General features: G+C 41.3%; 1 protein-coding gene across 6 annotated transcripts in view; it reads left to right on the forward strand.

Moving 5' to 3' along the window:
- Positions 1 to 20,115, forward strand: part of Tlk2 (tousled like kinase 2) — a 102,537-nt gene that overhangs the window by 8,923 nt on the left and 73,499 nt on the right. For 4 of the 6 annotated variants that reach the window (XM_013354572.2, XM_005369413.1, XM_026777181.1 and 1 more), the window contains exons 3-6: positions 14,646 to 14,717; positions 15,542 to 15,611; positions 16,525 to 16,568; positions 17,295 to 17,390. In XM_013354572.2, the coding sequence (XP_013210026.1) occupies positions 14,646 to 14,717; positions 15,542 to 15,611; positions 16,525 to 16,568; positions 17,295 to 17,390 (282 nt within the window). The remainder of the gene's footprint in view (positions 1 to 14,645; positions 14,718 to 15,541; positions 15,612 to 16,524; positions 16,569 to 17,294; positions 17,391 to 20,115) is intronic. The other 2 variants (XM_026777182.1, XM_026777180.1) reach the window with 1 other exon arrangement.

A 20,115-nucleotide genomic window follows, 5' to 3' on the forward strand; every position in this document is an offset into this window, starting at 1 on the left:
TACAGATGGTTGTGAGCCACCATGTGGTTGCTGGGAATTGAACTCAGGACCTTTGGAAGAGCAGGCAATGCTCTTAACCACTGAGCCATCTCTCCAGCCCACTTTTTTGATATTTTGAGACAGACTTTCTCTGTGTAGCCCTGGCTGTCCTGGAACTTCTTATGTAGACCACGCTGGCCTTGAACTCACAGAGATCCACCTGCCTCCCGAGTGCTGGGATTAAAGGTGTGCATTACCCCCCCCACCAGCCTATTGCAGTTTTTTTTTTTTTTAATGGGAGAATCTTCATTAGGTCTTTGGCAATTATCTTTTATGTTTTTACTTTGCTTTTTAAAGAAATCAAAACTGGAAATTGTAGATAAATTATGGGTGTGGTTTTTATAAGATTACACTTCGTGTATTTTTTTTTTAAGATTTTATTATATATACAGTGTTCTGTCTGCATGTGCACCTGCAGGTCAGAAGAGGGCACCAGATCTCATAGATGGTTGTGAGCCACCATGTGATTGCTGGGTCTTGAACTCAGGACCTCTGGAAGAACAGACACTGCTCTTAACCTCTGAGCCATCTCTCCAGCCCCACTTCATTTATTTGTAACTCCAAAGGCCTTTCTCAAAAAATTGATAAAAGAATATACATTTAAGGAGCTTGAAATGAAGCTGAATTGGTAGCAAGCTTGCCTATTGTTTGTGAGGCCCTAGATTTAACCTCTAGCACCCCATAAACCAGACATGATGATACAGGCCTGAGGTCCTAAGCAGTCCAGAGGTAGAGGCAAGAGGATCAGAAAGTTAAGGTCATCTTTGGCTTCATAGCAAGTTCAGAACCAACCTGGGCCTTGTTCAAAGAAAGAAAAAAAAATGTATATTTAAGGAGGGGATGTAGCTCAGTGGTAGAATGCTTGTCCATCATTTGCCTAAGCCCTGGGTTTAATTATGTTTGTTTTCCATTGTGGTAGCAGAATTACTTGTGAAAAATCGACAGAGAGGAAATATTGATTTCTGTCTACTGTTTCAGTCTGATTTTTTGACTCTGTTGTTTCTTGGCTTATATAGTGAGACAGAACATCATTGTAGAGAAGGCTTGGAGCACAGCTGCTTACCTCATGATGGCAGGAAGCAGAGCAAGAAAGGGTGCAGAGACAACTTGACCTTATCAGCCTAAGTCCCCCATGTTTCTCTCACCTTCCAAGAGCCTGTCAGGAAACCATCAGTGATTAAAATCCCCATCCAAGATGACCCAGTGGGTCAAGGTGCTTGCCACCGAGCTTGATGGCCTGAGTTTGTTCCTTGAGACTCAGGTGGTAGAAGAGAAACAGTTCCCACAGCTGTTCTCTGACTTTCACACGCCCACCATAGTGCATGTGTACCTCCACACACATGTACACACACACCCTCGTGCCTGCAGAAATACATATATAGGTAAATACAGGTAATACATTAAAACAGACAAAAAATAAAATAGCCAAGTAGTGGTGGTTCACACTTTTAATCCTAACACTTGGGATCAGAAGCAGGTGGATCTCTGAGTTTGAGGCCAACCTGATTTTATACACACACATACACACACATATATATATAGTTCCAGGATAGCCAGGTCCATACAGAGAAACCCCATCTTGGAAAAAAACCAAACCAAAATCACCCCGTCTGTTGATGAGGTCAGAGCTCTTTTGATTCACTCTCCAAAGCCCCAACTTTGAACATGGCTGAAATGGGCACCAAGTTGTCAGTACAGTTTGGGAAATCTTTTTGGTTCAAATTATAATAAATTCTTAGTATTACCAAAATTTTTTCTTTTGCTACTTTTTATAAAATTTAAAAAGATTTACTTTGCTTAATTTGTTTTAGTGTTTGCCTGTGTATGTCGTGAGCGGTGTGCATACCTGTGCCCTCAGGTCAGAAGAAGGCATCTGGTCCCCTGGACCTGTGAGCCACCATGTGGGTGCTAGGGACTAAACCTGGGCTCTCTGCAAGAGCAACAAGTGCTCTTAACTGATGAGCCATCCCTCCAGTCCCTACTTACATTATTTATAGCACAGGGTTCAAAGCAGGATTTCCTGTCACTTAGCAGAATCAAAGGTGGAAGTGTTGAAGAGTTCCTCCCAAGCACCTGGAGGTCGTAAGAACACCCCTTCCTCAGGATGTCAGCTGGGAAATGGCCCCTGACAGAGGGCTCCACAGACACTCAGATGCCATTATTCCCCTTGAGGAGAACAGTGAGAAGGGACCACACCCAGCTCTGGTTAGAGGAGCAAAGTTTAGACATTCTAAAAATGCCGGTATTACAGTACTTTTGCTTTAGTGGCTCCTAATGCCCCTTCTGCTTTAAAGGTCTTCTATCCTTTCTGCTCTTACTGCTGATTCTTTTTTTTTTAAGATTTATTTATTTATTATATATACAACATTCCTTCCATGTGTATGTTTGTATGCCAGAAGAGGGCACCAGATTTCATTATAGATGGCTGTGAACCACCATGTGGTTGCTGGGAATTGAACTCAGGACCTCTCGAAGAGCTGTCAGTGCTCTTAACCTCTGAGCCATCTCTTCAGCCCTTATTGCTGATTCTTACAGTAGTTCCAATATGAGTCTTTATCAAAGTCTGATGGTAACACCTTTGCCCACATTTAGACCAATCTACAACCTTGAAGAGACAGTAAGACCCTGTCTCAACCCATGCTGTACAGCACTCATTGTGGTAGAAAACCAGTGTTTATTTTCTTTAATTAAAAGAAAGTTATGTGTATATGTGTATGTGAGTGCAGCTGCCTGCAGGTGTCCCTAGTGTTATAGGTGGCGTGCCTGACGTGGGTGTTGGGAACTGAACTTGGGTCCTCTGCAAGAGTAGTACATACTCTAAACCTTTAAGTTGTTTCTCCAGCCTCAGAGTGTTTTTATACCCAGTGTCTGAGAGACAGGAGAATAATTGAGTTCAGGATTGCCGTGCCCACTTGTATTTACGTGGACTAGAGGATCTTGACTCTGTTCATACCCCTAAGTGCTTTAACCTGTGAGCTGTCTCTCTAGCCCGGTGCTTCTCAACTTTCCTAATGCAACCCTTTAATACAGTTCCTTATGTTGTGGTGACCCCATTTCATTACGGGGGCTGGAGAGATGGCTCAGAGGTTAAGAATGCTGGTTGCTCTTCCAGAGGTCCTGAATTAATTCCCAGCAACCATATATTGATTTCCAACCATCTGTAATGAGAGCTGGTGCTCTCTTCTGACGTGTAGGTGTGCATACAGACAGAACATTGTATACATAATAAATAGATCTTTTAAAAAAATCATTTTTTTGCTACTCTAGTGAATCATATTGTAACTATTTTCTGATGGTTTTAGTCTCCCCGGTGAAAGAGTCGTTCAGCTCCCAAAGGGTTGTGGCTCACAGGTTGAGAACTGCTGCTCTAGTCCCTCTTCTGTTTGCAGTGCTGGGAGTGACAACCATGGAGTTTCATCCTGGCCATGAAAGTTTCCTAAAATAAAAAGTTTTAAACAGGACATGTGGCTAGCAGGATAACCCAGCAACAAGGTCCTCAGCCCGATTCATTTGTTTCATTTGTTTTCTGTAGTTCACACTAGGGTTTCAGTGTTCTTCGGGCTTCAGTAGCTGTGCTGTCTAAAATTTAACAAACAACAAAATTCATTCTTTTCTTGTTATGTAGCCTAAGCCGGCTTTCAACGTAAACCAAACTTTGGCTTCAGACTAAGAGAGATCCTCCTGGCTGTATAGCGTGAAGGCATAGTTTACCACGCCTGACCCAAAATTCATTCTTAACTTTTGAATATTCCATAGCAGGAATATTACCTGTATAACTGGTCTATTTGATCCGTTGTTAAACAGTAAAGATAACATCCTAGAAAATTAGTCTGCAGCAGTCCCACCTTAACAGGGACAAATGCCCTGGTGGAAACCTGAAACCCTTTCTAGCTTACCTGACCACTGTGGCTGTTAGTTCTTGTAGTTCAGGTATGAGAGCAAAACCAGCACCTCCCCCCCCCCTTTTTTTTGAAAGATTTATTTATTTATTTTGTATACAGTGTTTTGTCTGAATGTATGCATGCAGGCCAGAAGAGGGTACCAGATTTCATTACAGATGGATGTGAGCCACCATGTGGTTGCTGGGAATTGAACTCAGGACGTCTGGAAGAACAATCAGTGCTCTTAACCTCTGAGCCATCTCTCCAGCCCCCCCCCCCTTTTATAGCTTCATAGGAGGCCTATCTTGGCAACCTCAGCATAACAAATTTTAGCAAATTCAGTATGCAGGTTTTTTTCTTCTCCTTTCTGTATTAACTTAGGAACTTCACCTTTTCACTTAGAGGATACACTTTACAGCTTCTCCTTGTACCCCAGTTGGCTGACATCATTCCTCTTGGGTTTGGAGCCAGTAAGAAAAATGAGTGAGGAAGCCAGAGCACTGCAGTGCCGCCAGCAGTCAGTGCTCACCAAGAGGACTGCTAAGTAACAGGTGTCGGTATGAGGGAGGATGGAAGGTAGGACAGACTCCACGGGATGAGATTTCATCAGCTTGCTTAGAACAACATGCAATTTAAAACTTTAAGAATTACTTCTTGACAGCGAACATCCTCCCATGATTCTCCGGACTGACTGATCCTGACCTGTGAACTCTGGCCCAGGAGCAGAGGACCCTGGCCTGGCAGAGGACTTGTGCATTGCTGCTATGAACTTTGACCTGAATTGAGGGAGAGGATGGCAGAGATTTTAAAGCGAAGAGATTGTAGTTCTAGTTTATCCATACTGTCGAGAAAATACACTGTTTTCACTTAAAAAAAAAAAAAAAAGAATTACTTCTTCCTGGACTTTTCTACTGAGTAATTTTCAGACCATAGTTGAATGAAAGTAACTACGTCTGTGGAAAGCAAAATCATAACTAAAAATAGAAAGTAAGGGGGCTGGAGAGATGGCTCAGAGGTTAAGAGCACTGGCTGATCTTCTAGAGGTCCTGAGTTCAATTCCCAGAACCCACATGGTGGCTCACATCCATCTATAATGAAATTTGGTGCCCTCTTCTGGGCTGGAGGCATGTGTACAGGTGGAACACTGTTTACGTAATAAATAAATTCATTAAAAAAAAGAGAGAGAGAGAAGGTGACTCTGTGCAGGAAGAAAGCAAAGAGCTACTTAGCAATGAGAACCTTGGTAACATGCAAAGTTAATACACCAAACTGAGAAGAAAGCCCTTCGCTGACTCCTAGATTCTGTGACTGCTCTAAAATGCAAGAAGTGTGTTCCAGGAGGATCCCATGGCTTGTGTCAGTTCTGTCAGAAAAGGTATACGGTTTAACAGCATGGGTATGGGCACTACTGCACACTTGGTTGTTGAAAGGGCTGGCTGAATAAGCTCTGCCTCTGTAGGGCTCCATTTCACCCAGTCCCCCAAATCTGCTTACAGTTTGCAGCGGCAGATGAAGCTTTCCAGTAGACGGGCACAAGGAGTGTCCCAGTATGTTCATACCTAGTATACTTGCTTGCTTGTTTTATTGTTTGTTTTGGTTTTTTGAGGCAGGGTCTTTCTATGTAGGCTGTCTTGGACCTAAGTGTGTCCTTTTTTTTTTTTTGGTTTTTCGAGACAGGGTTTCTCTGCGGCTTTGGAGCCTGTCCTGGAACTAGCTCTGTAGACCAGGCTGGTCTCGAACTCACAGAGATCCGCCAGCCTCTGCCTCCCGAGTGCTGGGATTAAAGGCGTGCGCCACCACCGCCTGGCTAAGTGTGTCCTTTTAACTAAGGCCCAAGTGTTTCACACATTAGTATAATACCAACAGATCTGCTTTTTTTTTCTTTTTGAGATAGGGTCTCACTATATGTCCTCAGCTGGCCTAGAACTTATTACATAGAGCAGGCTGGCCTCTTTCACAGATACCCGCCTGCCTCTGCTTTCTAAGTGCTGGATTAAAGGCCCACCATGCTTGGCACAAATCTATATTACCATGTGAAATAGTCAGCCTTGGCCTTGGCCATCCTGTTAGGGGAGCATCTAGGATGGTTTCACCCCCCAGTTAATCACCTTCCACAGCAGCGGTGGAGATTTGTCATAGAGATGACCTCCCTTTTGTTGTCATTCACCTCTCCATGAACTGTTTAGGTTTTTGTAACTTTCTAGAAGTTCAGAAGCCTAGATCTGACTTTCCCTAAGAACTCTGGCTGTATATAAATCTCCCCCCCCCCACTTTTGATAGCTCCATGGTTAAGAGCACTTGCTGTTCTTGTAGAGGACCTCTGTTTCATTCCTGGCACTTAACAGTTTGTAACTCCAATTCCAGGGGATCCAACGTTCTCTCCTGGCCTCCTGAGCACTGGCTATGCACATGGTACATGGACATTCATGCAAGTGAAACACTCATATACATAAAATAAAATTTAAAACGTTAAAATGAAAAGACAGTGCTAGAAAGGACTGGGGCTTAGTTCAGGTGGTAAAGTACCTACCTGTAATGCACGAAGTACCCTTAGTTAGAGTCCCAGTACCACAGAAACTGGGCATCGTGGCCAGTGACTCAGAAGTGTAAAGGGTTTATTTCATTTTACAGCTTGTAGCCCATCATCCAGGGAAGTCAAGGCAGAAACTCAAAGCAGAGGTCTACAGGCAGGAATTGATACATAGGATAGAGAAACACTACTTACTGGCTTGCTCAGCTTGCTTTCTTATAGTACCCAGGATCACCAGCCCAGGATGATACTGCCCACAGTGAGTTTGGCCCTCCCACATGTCAATTGAGAAGCAAGACAGATTCTCAGCTTAGTTTATGACTCCCTTGGGAGTTGAATGACCATTTCATAGGGGTCACCTAAGATTCCGAAAGCACAGATGTTTATATTTTGATTTATAACAACAAAACTACAATTATGAAGTAGCAACAAAAATAATTTCATGGTTGGGGGTCATCATAGCATGAGGAATTGTATTAAAGGGTTACAGTATTAGGAAGGTTGAGAACCACAGAATCAAGAAAATGCACTAAAGACTTGGGTATAGGCAGGATGGGTATTTCCTCAGTTGACGTTCTCTCTTCACTAATAACTCTGGCTTGTGTCAAGTTGGCATAAACTATCAGTACAATTACCCTTCTACTCTTTGATACTGCAGTATTAATTCCCATACCCCAGGATTCTATTGAAGCAGAGCCTGACCCTCAATAGAGTCATTGCATTCTCTAGTCTTTGTTTTGTCTTGTTTGGTTTTCAAGACAGGGTTTCTCAGTGTCTTGGCTGTCCTGGAACTCACTTTGTAGACCAGACTAGCTTTGAACACAGAGATCTGCCTGCCTTTGCCTCCGCAGTGCTGGGATTAAAGGCCACTACCACTCAGCTTTCATTCTCCAGTCTTAGCTGTTCTGTTATATAGACTAAGTCAGTATAGCTGAATGGTTAGGAATATGTATTTGTGGGCTTTTTGTTTTTGTTTGTTTGTTTGTGTTTAAGATAGGGTTTCTCTTTTTGTAGCCTTGTTAGTCCTGGAGCTTGCTCTATAGATCAAGCCTCTGCCTCCTGAGTGCCAGCATTAAAGGCATTTACCACCACCTCTTGGCAGGAATATGCGTTTGGAATCAGGTCTCTTTATCCCAGACCTTTGGAAAAACTGTGTGACTTGAAGTGGGTTAATAACTCTCATAATCCCTTCATTTTTTTTCATCTGTAAGTAAGAATAGTAGCTGCTTTACAAGGTGTTATATATTAGCTTTGTAGGGCTGTCAGAAAAATATAGACTGTGGAGCTGGAGAGATGGCTCAGCGGTTAAGATCACTGACTGCTCTTAAAGAGGTCCTGAGTTCAATTCCCAGCAACCACATGGTGGCTCACAACCATATGTAATGAGATCTGGTGCCCTCTTCTGGCCTGCAGGCAGGGTACTGTATACATAAATAAATAAATCTTTAAAATATATATATATATAGACTGTGATTTGAATAATAGAAACTTTCTTCAAATTCTGAAAGCTTGAAGTCAAGAGCAAGGCGCTAGTAGATTTGATTGCTTCTGAAGTCTGTGTCCCCGGATTCAGGAGGCTGCCTTCTTGCTGTGTCCTTCTGTGGTCTCTGCACCTACCTTCTTGTCTGCCTTCCCTCTTCCCTCTCTTCTCTGTCTCATTGTCCGGATGTCCTCTTATAAAAAAAACACTAGTCTGGTTGTATTAGGCAAATTCTAATGACCCAATGTAAGCCAAATATAACTTAGATGGCTCAGTGAGGATAGGAACTTGCTACCAAGCCTGATGACCTGAGTGTTGCCCTTGGGAACATGGTAGAGAGAAGCAACTCTCCTAAGTTGTCATCTGAGCTTCGCATGTGCCATGGGCTCTCTCTCTTTCTCTGTTACACACACACACACACACACACACACACACAATAATTTTAAGAGAGGTTAAATTTAATTACTCTTTAAACTTCTGGTCTTAGTATATTATTCAGAGTGCTGGGGGTTGATTAGGGTTTCAACACATAAACCCTAAAAGCTATAAATAAACTTCATTTCAAAATTATTAGATTTATAGGAAGTTGTAAAAATTTATACAAGAAGGGATTGAAGTGATGGCTTGGCAGTTAAGATCACTTCTAGAGTACCTCAGATTCAGTTCCCAGTACCTACATAGTCTGTCCAGCTGGCTGTCTAAGGAATCTGATGTTTTCTCTTGGCCTTTATAAGCCATGTATGTGCATGGTACACAAACAAACATGAATAAACACAAATAAATTAATTAAAAATAATATAAGGAGCTTCCATCCATGCATCCTTCCCTACCCATTCAAATTATGAAATTTGAATATAGTATGAGAACTAGGAAGTTGAATTAATGCACACAAATTCTTTTTTTTTTTTTTTGTGGTGTTGAGGCTCAAACATAGGGCCTCATGAATACTTAACATTTGCTCTGCTGCTGAACTATACCTCCAGCACAGTCAGCAGAATTGTTTCAGAGTATGCATTACTCAGGTATCAATTGTGTGCACACATGTATACTTACAAAGGCATGTTGGCATGCTTCTGAACAGTTACTTTGTTTTAGTAGCATTTGTGACCATACAAATCAAAGTGCAGCACTGTGGTGACCACAGGTGCTTCCTGACACCTCTTTGTAGTCATAACTATGCTTCTCTGTCAGAGCCAAGCCCTGACCCACTCAGCTGTTTTCTGTCTTCAGTGATTGTGTTGGAGTTAATGTTTAAAATACCATGTGAGGTTTAAATTAAGGCTAACTCTTGCTTGTGGATATCTAAATATTTAAGGACTGTTTACTGCAAGACTTTTATTCTCAATTTCTATAATTAGTCTGTTGAATTGCTTTTGCACTTTTGTCAGAAATCAAATGGATGCCTTAATATGGGTTTGTTTTTTATCAACTGTGCAAATTAAATAAAGAGCTAAAAGTGGAATGTCATGTTTATGCAAGTGCTGCATGAATGTTGATTGTTAGTGTTATTACAGTAAATGAATGAATGATGGCTTGTTGCTATGCTAAGACTCAGAGTCAGGGCCTCATGTAGTCTACTGTTGCCCTGTCCAATAACTTTATACTTTATTAAGCTTTTACTAGTGTATATTTGTGCCCATGTGAATGTATGACACAAGCTTGTGGGTGCCTGTAGAGGACAGAGAGGGCATTAGAGTCACAGGTGGTTGGTTGTAAGCTGCCTTACATCGGTGCTGGGAACTGAACTCAAGTCCTGGAACACCAGGAAGTGCACTTTAACTGGTGCGCTTTTTTTTTTTTTTTTTTGAGGGGTGTGTGGTTTTCAAGACAGGGTTTCTCTTTGTTGTCCTGGAACTCACTGTGTAGACCAGGCTGGTCTTGCACACAGAGATCTACTTGCCTCTGCCTCCAGAGTGCTGGAGGGGGATTAAAGTCGTGTGCCACTTCTCCTTCTCCTCCTCCTTCTCCTCCCTCATAATTTTTAATGCCCATATAACCTAAAGACTAAAGCTTTACATTATAAAAAATAAAGTCTTTAAACAGATGTACAGCAATGAGGACAGTGACCTCTAATTGTAACAATACATATAAATATTTTGATCAGAGGTAGAAATGTATAATGTAATATGATAAAAATATCTTGAAATTGCATTAATATACAAAATATCTTAAGCAGAGGTAGAAACATACATACATACAACTTGACAAAATAACTTTTTATTTGTATACAAATACTGTAAACAGAAATAGGAGCATACTCAATGTAACAAATATAATTTGAATTTGTATCAATATGCGAATTATCTTAGAAAGGACCAAAAAGATAATTTTACATATGTATCAGTATACAAGAATCTATACCAATGTAAATTGTCTATAACTAATAGTTCTAAAAAGAGTACTGTCTGTAACAATTGTAGACAGTCTCTGAGTAGTGGGTTGGGTTTTTCTGAAGTTCTTATTTGAAGTTCTGGCTGGAGTTTGTAAGAAGGTGGACCGTCTCAGCTAGCCAAGTTGGAATCATCTTGAGCAGTTGGTAGTCCAAAGCTGATCTTTGTGTGGTATTTATTGGCTCAATGGCATATGAGGTGGAATTGTTGAGGGACCAGGTGGTTAAGTTTGGGTTCTGGCCACGTTGGGTGCCAAAATTTAGGTGTAATGAAAAAAGTACATGAGACCCCAGAATAAAGGGTAATAAATATTTATTTGGGAAAAAATTCACAGTAAGGGTAGAGCTCTGTGGGGCTGGAAGGTGTGAACAGAACTCTGACCATCACCCGAGATTAGAGGGCATGCGTCCCATTTGCGCTTAACAGTCCATACATAGTAGTACCTCAGACCACGTCCTTATTAGCTTGTACCCAAAAGGCTATTGGCTGAAAGAATTCCCACAATACTCCCCCTACTTTTTTATTTTGTAGACTAAACACTAGGGTTGTAGCTCAGTTGGTAGAATGCTTGCCTTAACATGCACAAAGTCCAGGTTTCAGTGTAAGCACCTGATGTGTGTCTATTGGATTTCCCAGACTGGGTTTATGGATAGCTGTGAAATACCATGTGAGCACTGGGAATCAAAGTTGGGTCCTCTGCAAGAATAACAAGTACTCTTTTTGTGTGTGTGTGTGTTTCTTTTATTTATTTATTTATTTATTAAAGATTTCTGTCTCTTCCCCACCACAGCCTCCCATTTCCCTCCCCCTCCCCTCGTCAGCCCAAAGAGCAATCAGGGTTCCCTGACCTGTGGGAAGTCCAAGGACCGCCCACCTCCATCCAGGTCTAGTAAGGTGAGCATCCAAACTGCCTAGGCTCCCACAAAGCCAGTATGTGTAGTAGGATCAAAAACCCATTGCCATTGTTCTTGAGTTCTCAGTAGTCCTCATTGTCTGCTATGTTCAGCGAGTCCGGTTTTATCCCAGGCTTTTTCAGACCCAGGCCAGCTGGCCTTGGTGAATTCCCGATAGAACATCCCCATTGTCTCAGAGTGTGGGTGTACCCCTCGCGGTCCTGAGTTCCTTGCTTTGTGCTCTCTCTCCTTCTGCTCCTGATTTGGACCTTGAGATTTCTGTCCGGTGCTCCAATGTGGGTCTCTGTCTCAGTCTCCTTTCATCGCCTGATGAAGGTTAATATTCAGGAGGATGCCTATATGTTTTTCTTTGGGTTCTCCTTCTTATTTAGATTCTCTAGGATCACTAATTATAGGCTCAATGTCCTTTATTTATGGCTAGAAACCAAATATGAGTGAGTACATTCCATGTTCCTCTTTTTGGGTCTGGCTTACCTCACTCAGGATAGTGTTTTCTATTTCCATCCATTTGCATGCAAAATTCAAGAAGTCCTTGTTTTTTACTGCTGAGTAGTACTCTAATATGTATATATTCCATACTTTCTTCATCCATTCTTCCATTGAAGGGCTTCTTGGTTGTTTCCAGGTTCTGGCTATTACAAACAATGCTGCTATGAACATAGTTGAGCATATACTTTTGTTGTATGCTAGGGCCTCTCTTGGGTATATTCCCAAGAGTGGTATTGCTGGGTCCAGGGGTAGGTTGATCCCGAATTTCCTGAGAAACCGCCACACTGCTTTCCAGAGTGGTTGCACAAGTTTGCATTCCCACCAGCAATGGATGAGTGTACCCCTTTCTCCACAACCTCTCCAGCAAAGGCTATCATTGGTAACAAGTACTCTTAACCATGAAGCCATTTCTTCATTGGCAGGAATACACTTTTAATAGGAGGGCGTACTGTACCGAAGTAATATTCCAAGATGGATGGCTTCCAGAGCATTCATCTTTAGGTATCATTGGACATTCATGCTTATTTTCTGTTTTTTTTTCCATCACAAAGTTTACTGGCAATCTCTTTGTATACAGTCCATATATAGTCTGTGTATAGGACAACTCTGGAGTCAGTTTTTTTTATGTTACATGTGGGTTTGGGGGATCCAAGTCCAATCACTGTGCCTGCATAACAGGTCCCTTAGCCTATCAGGCTATCTCACTGGTCCTCAATAATGTTGCTGTTTTCCCCTTCATTTTTATTTTATGTGCCTTTGCCTGCATGTATGTCTGTGCACTCTGCAGTGTCTGCAGAGGGCAGAAGAGGGCATCAGATTCCCTGGAACTGAAGTTACAGGAGGTTGTGAGCCACCTAGTATAGAGCTGGGTCCTCTAAAAGAGCAGCAAGGGCTTGTAACTGCTGAGCCATCTCTCCAGCCCTAATAATGTCATTTATAATTGTTTAATTTTGCTTTTGTGGAGGTAAGACAGTACAGGGGACTAAACCCATCTGTCTGTCTGTCTGTCTGTCTGTCTGCCTGTCTGTCTGTTTTGAGACAGAGTCTCATTCTCTTCTAGCCTGGCTGGCCTGGAACTTTTACATGGACAAGGCTGCCTGCCTCTGCCTTTCAAGTGCTGGGATTAAAGGTGTGCACTGCCACACCTAGCACTTATTTATATTTTAAATTGTTGACTGAGGTTTTCTGTCCTGCCCAGTTCCCGCAGTCATTAAGTCCCAAAGAAATCACACAGAGGTCTACATTAGTTATAAACTGATTGGCCCATTAGCTCAGGCTTCTTTTTTTTCTTTTCTTTTTTTTTTTTTTTTTCACTTTTCGAGACAGGGTTTCTCCGTGGCTTTTGGTTCCTGTCCTGGAACTAACTCTTGTAGACCAGGCTGGCCTCGAACTCACAGAGATCCTCCTGCCTCTGCCTCCCGAGTGCTGGGATTAAAGGCGTGCACCACCACCGCCCGGCCTCAGGCTTCATATTAACTCTTATAACTTATATTAGTCCATTATTCTAGTATATGTTAGCCACATGGCTTGGTACCTTTTTCAGCGAGGCAGTCACATCTTGCTTCTTCTGTGGTGGGCTCACAACTGCAGAAAGAGCTTCTTCCCAGAATACTCTTGTTCTCCTTGACCCATCTCTACTTCCTGTCTGATTGTCCTGCCTATACTTCCTGCGTGGTTACTGTCCAATTAGCATTTATTTAAAATATAATTGATAGAATACAGATCATTCTCCCACATCATTAAATGTCTTTGGATACTTGCTTGTAGTTTTCAGGGTTTATCTTTTTTTCTTTTTTTGGTTTTTCAAGACAGGGTTTCTCTGTGTATCTCCAGCTGTTCTGGAACTTACTCTGTAGACCAGGCTGGCCTCAAACTCAAAGAGATCTGCTTGCTTCTGCCTCTCTGAATGCTGGAATTAAAGGCATGTACCACCACTGCCCAACATTTTTTTTTAAATATTTATTTATTTATTTATTATGTATACAATATTCTGTCTGTGTGTATGCCTGCTGGTCAGAAGAGGGCACCAGACCCCATTACAGATGGTTGTGAGCCACCATGTGGTTGCTGGGAATTGAACTCAGGACCTTTGGTAGAGCAGGCAATGCTCTTAACCTCTGAGCCATCTCTCCAGCCCCCAACATTTGTTAATCTTTCTTTTCTTCTCTCTCTCTCTCTCTCTCTCTCTCTCTCTCTCTCTCTCTCTTTCTTTCTTATCCCAGTTCCCTCTCCCTCTTCTCCCTCCTGCTCCTCCCTTTTTCCTTATCCCATCTGCTCCTCAGAGAGGTTCAGACCTCTCCTGAGAAGTCAGTTAAGTGTTCATTGTTCTTAAACAATGACTTCAGAACACATGAGCATGTTCTTGAAGGGAAGACCTGTACATGTATAAGGCACATGAAGTTATCAGTAAGTAGAGAGTTCGAACATGGAGGACACAGTGCTGTAGTTTCTTTTTTTTTTAATTTTTTTTTTCTAATAAACCAGAGCAAACTTTATTCCAGGAAAAAGTGAAAAATTAAAAAAATAAATCTCCATGGGGCACAAAAAGCTTATCAGTTAGCTGAGACCACAGCCAGAGATGGATTTGTAAGGCTGTGGCAAAGGCCAGTTTTTTAACTCCTTTTTTAATAGCAAGTATTAGACAATAACAAAAGAATTTTACAGTCTCAAGATAAAACTCAGATACAAATTGCTCTTCTTTGCAATTTCCATTAGCCGAGTTTTTCAGTTAAACTAGTGTTTGTATTTAGTCCATTGTTTTTCCCTGGAGTTGAGTACCTTTCATCTTGGCTTGGAGGGGTTGTAAAGCTGCCTCTTGACTCCTAATCTGACTTAGACATTATAATCAACAGGCCTCTTGCATACTTTTGCTGTCATCTTAAATGAGAACTTCTGACTATTTAAAAATCATTTTCCTTCCAGGGGCCACTCAACAGTGAGTCTTCCAACCAGAGTTTATGCAGCGTGGGGTCCTTGAGTGATAAAGAAGTAGAGGTAAGGAGCCGTACCTAAACAATACTGTTTTCATTTTTATACCTTTAGTCTGGACTCTGGGTAGCACACATAAATCCAGGAATGTCAGTAGAGTTGTGTGCTCTTGTCTTGGTGCAGCTTTGATGCAGCCTGTCACAGGTTTATTATCATAACCATTCGTAGGTCTTGTCTCTGTCCATTTTACTTCTGTTTTTTTTTTTTTTTGAGGGGGGCAGTTGGTTAGGAGGGGTTAGTTTTTCAATAAAGAAATTTGTAGTTCTATGGGTTGACATGTGTCCTTTAAAAATACTTTTTTTGTTGTTTGTTTGAGACAAGTCTTTATTATTATTATTATTATATTTTGGTTTTTCGCTGTAGCTTTGGAGCCTGTCCTGGAACTAGCTCTAGACCAGGCTGGCTTCAAACTCACAGAGATCCGCCTGCCTCTGCCTCCTGAGCGCTGTGATTAAAGGATCAAACCGCCCAGTTTGAGATGGGTCTTTTGTATACTCACACAGGCCTTGAATTTGAGATCTTGCCACTGCTCCTGCTTGTGGGATCACGAGCATGGGTCATGGTACTGCCAGAATGTCTTTATTTAAATTTTGTGACAATTCTAAATTATTGAGTACATTGAAAAGCTGATATTTTAAATAATTTTTCAAGAGTTGTTTAGGTTTGACTAAAGGCCCCATACTTTGTTTCTTTGTTCCAAGAGCAGTACACTGCTTCAAGATTTGTCTGTGCCAATCATATCTCTTTTGTATCTTTGATATTTTGTATATACTGTTATCCTAATGTGAAAATTTGCCAACATTCTAATTGTGATATGTATGGTATTTCAGACTCCTGAGAAAAAGCAGAATGACCAGCGAAATCGGAAAAGAAAAGCTGAACCATATGAAACTAGCCAAGGTAGTAATCATTTCACACTGAAACACAGAGTTCTTGTGCACTTGGAATTGTCTAACTCCCAGCAAGTAATTAGTGTTTATAGAGGGATTCCCCGACAGCAGAGGTTTATATATCTTAGGGAGTATCTGGCTGTTGCAGACTTGCCCTTTGATACATACCTAATAAAACAGAATCAAGTCTTTGGGGACTTTTGTTTTTCCTATGTACTTGAATGGTTTTCTCACCACAGGTTTTTCCTCAGACCAAACAAGAATTATGTGGGAAAGAGGGTACATTGGGGTTTAACTATGTTAAATGTTACTATTGTTAGTAGTAGTAGCAGCTAGAAATGGTTTCATCTGCAGGACTGCTCTTCCATTAGAGCCCACTGGGATGAAATTTGTAACAGTGATAGTTCTATCATCAAATATATAATCAAGGAAAGTGTTAGATTTTCCCTGTCCTGTCTAAGGGCTGGGATTCCCATTCTTTTCCTTCCCTTTAAAAATGTATAGGTAAGTCATTCTGTCATGTGTAAGGGAAGTCTCCCAAAGTGACACAATTGTGTGAAGTGGGATCAGCTCTATAGTTCTAATGATCTGTTTTGAATTTTGGTCTCTTAAATTGGGATGTAGATTATAGAAGAATTTTGTTTCCTGATTTTGTTATGGATAAATATGTATAAAAGAAAGTTTATTGCATTTAAAACAAGCTGAAAAATTCTTCCCATCAGTGCACATTCAGTTACTTTGTAGAGGAGGTAGAGTAACCTTAGTGTACAGGTTTTATATGTTTGTTAAAGTAAAAGTAAATCTGATTCTGGAGTTGACAGCGCTGAAATCAGTTACTGAGCTTTTACTACTTAACGCATTTCAGTGATGATGGCTTACGTGTGCATTGGAAAAACTTTATTTAACTGTGGTTTCATTTTCAGGGAAAGGCACTCCTAGGGGACATAAAATTAGTGATTACTTTGAGGTAAGTTAAATTTGGGGGTAAATAAACAACCTCCAGTGACTTTAAACAACTTAATAATCCTCTTGTTCATTTAAGGCATTAGAGAGCAATATTTGCCTTTACTGTGATCTTGCCCTTTCTGTTTCCATCTTCATCAAACTAATGCTGCCCATCTCGTAATATGAAGAAACTACTGCTGATTTGCTAGGTGTAAACTTTGTATCATGTGTCTTGTCTGTGATGATAGAAGAAGAATTCATGTGTGAAGTGTACTTTCTCTTGGCCAGACTAGGTTTTGTGTCTCAGTGACTAAGGTATAATGGCGTGAATCTCCTTTGGTCCTTTCCCTTAGCCTAGTGGAATATGTCATGAGCTCAGCGACTCATTGTTAAGTGGTTACTAAAGATGACTAACACCCTCTGCACTACTCTATTTCTGCTTCATGTGTTTTGAGACCAAGAAAAAAATAAAGGCGTTCTTCTCTCATGTCTGTCCAAAACCATGCTTGCTTTCAGCTTTCTGCCCATGTTTTCTGTATATCTTGTTACATTTCTTTGAGAGCTCTTTCTCAAAAACCTCATTGAAAAGATAGATTTGGCTTACATGGCATTTTCTCTCTAGAATGAGATGTATTGACTTAAAGGGGCCATGTATAATTAAAATCTGTTTGTATATTAATTTTTTACTCTCCTTCTGAAGCATGGTACTGTTTTGAATTATTCATATCCATTTTTCCCTGTTGGCCAGTTTGCTGGGGGAAGCGGGCCAGGAACCAGCCCTGGCAGAAGTGTTCCACCAGTTGCACGATCCTCACCGCAACATTCCTTATCCAATCCCTTACCGGTAAGCACTCACCTGGAGAAATTTGGCACTGTTATATAGGAACCAGCAGCCCAGGAACACTGCAGCCGTCTCTCTTCCATTAACTACCCGTGGGGAATGAGGCATGAGGGAGTAAACTTCATACTATTGCCTATAAACCACTTACTAGATTTACATCTTTTATTAGTAAGTCAATTCTGTATAAGAGCTAATCTATTCTTTGATTCTTAAATTGCCTTTAAGCCTGTCTAGTTCACTAGTCTGTCAAGGAAGTCATTTCAAGCCAAACATTGGGTTCTAAACCATTGCTGAATTTGAATTTCTTTTCTTCCTTTAAAAAATTTAATCAGATTCTTACATTCAGATCTTGTAGGCTTACTCACTCATGTGGTAGAAAACCTGATGCTCTGATGTATGTGAGATAGGTTTGTTTTCATCTTTTGAGATTTCAAGGTTGTAGTTTTCAGCCAGAGGCAGTTAATGCTCCCTCAGGGGACTTTTCTCTATATCTGGAATCATTTTGGTTGTTACAACTAGGGCATGGGAAGCATAGGACAGAGGCTAGGGGTGCTGTAAGCATTCCTGTAAAGTCAGGTTAGCACAGCCCTGAGGCAAAGTATTAGCTCACCTAAAAGTCAGTAGTAGTGTTGATGCTGGTACTTGCTGAACTAACTAATGTAGGCTTTTGTATTAATTTATTCTAGCACCTTTTGATAATTTGTTGACATTTAACTGTCCATAATGTGACCAGTGTGTTTTTATCTGGGATCTTAGGAGTTGGGGTAAAAGTAAATATAAAGGTTTTTGTTGTTGTTGTTGTTGTTTTTAAGAGGTTGGAGTGCAACTTAATAGTAAAACGCTTTACCTAGAATTTGCAAGGCCCTGGGTTCAATCGACAGTATGGCTTTAACTTTGCCTAATGTAGTTTTGTAGCCCAAGCAGTTTAACAAGTTAAGGCTTACTCTGCCAATCCTTGGCAGAACTGAATGGTTTTCTGTAATAAAGTTGCTACATGGCCTAATAGCTCCTGCCTGCTCTTTGTTTCTGCCTACCTGTCTCCCCTACAGCAACAGTCATGCAGGCTTTCTTGAGCACTGTGAGCATTCTTCTACTCAGGGCCTTTGTATCATTATTCTCTTTTCTAGAACTATTCTTTGGCAGATACCAGCAACTTCTTTAACAGGATGTTGCTCAAAAATGACCTTAACAGAGTAGTCTCCCCTGCCCAGCTTCTCTAAAATAGCATTTCCTCACACATGGTCACTCTGTCTCCAATATTGCTTTAATTTCTGTGTGTGTGTGTGTGTGTGTGTGTGTGTGTGTGTGTGTGTGTGTGTGTGTGTGCGCGCGCACGCACGTGCGCGAGCATGCGTGCGTGATATGCATGTACTCATGAATGTAGGTGTGCGGTTGCCACAGCTGCAGGATGGGGTGTCTGTCCTTACCTTACAGGTTGTTTGAGATAGGATCTCACCAGCACTACATGTGCAGGTCATCTGACCTGAGCTTCTGGATAGTCTGTCCCTGCTTTTCATCTCTATAGGAGTACTGGGATGACAGAAGCTCCTTAGCCATGCACAACATTTTTGAGGGTATCGGGATTTGAATTCAGGTAATCACACTTGCGTGGCAAGTCCTTCTGCCCATTTAGCCATTGCTCCACCCTGTCTCTGTTGCTCTGTCTCTCAGTTTCTCTCCCTCTACCTCCTTCTTTCACCTCCATCCACAAAGTTTGTTATATCCTTAATTTTTTAAGCTGATTTCTATTTTTATAAGAATACAAATGCAGTAGTCTATAGTTTTTATAAATTGTAACAACATAAGGAACCAACAGTTACTAGTCTTAAAACATCACCATTGTGTTCCTTGCCACTTTAGCCCTTTCTCTCCACAGGCATAGCTGTTCTCCATAGGAGGAGTCATACAGTATGAATTGTTGTGTTTGGCTACTTTTTTCAGTATTACCTTTCTGAGATTTATTCATCTTGTCTTGTTTATTGTAGATCATTCATTGTTTTTAGTGTGTAGTAGTACAGTTTTACATTTTCTCTCTGTGTGTGAGGGTATACCTACTTTTCCGTGTGTGTGCGTACATGTGAAGGCCAGGAGGCAGTCTTGGATGATGTCATTCCTCATGTGCCATTCATTTGTTTTGAGACATGATCACTCACTGGGCTGGAACTTGCCAAGTAGGCTAGACTGGCTGACAGCTATCTCTCTGTCCCCATCTGTCCAGTTTTGGAATTACACGTGTGTACCACCGTGGCCATTTTTACACACACAGGCATGCACACTCAGCTGTGCACGCATGCAAGCACATCACAGAATGTGAGGACAACTTGTGGGAGTTGGTTCTATCCTTCTATCAGATGGCTTCAGAAGGTGAAACTTGGCTTCTAGTGTCCTATGCCTTTCTCTCCCTGCCCCTTCAGTTTTGTCTTTTTGTGTTATTTTCTTTCTGTTTAGGGAGCTGGTGAGACAGTGTCACATTATATGGACCAGGCTGGCTTCACACATACTTCTGCCTCCTGATTCCTGGGATTAAAAGCATGTGCCACCATGCCTGGCTGTTTTTGAAGTGGGATCTGGAGATCCACCTCAGGTCTTTATGCTGGTGGCTCAAGCATTTTACCGACTGAGCCTTCTCCTCAGCCTTAATATTAGTTTATTTTTATTTGACAGTTTCTGTGTTCTATTTTTTTTTTTTTTTTTGGTTTTTTGAGACAGGGTTTCTCTGTGGCTTTGG

Source organism: Microtus ochrogaster, unplaced genomic scaffold (genome assembly GCF_000317375.1).
Source record: "Microtus ochrogaster isolate Prairie Vole_2 unplaced genomic scaffold, MicOch1.0 UNK48, whole genome shotgun sequence".
Lineage (NCBI taxonomy): Eukaryota > Metazoa > Chordata > Mammalia > Rodentia > Cricetidae > Microtus > Microtus ochrogaster.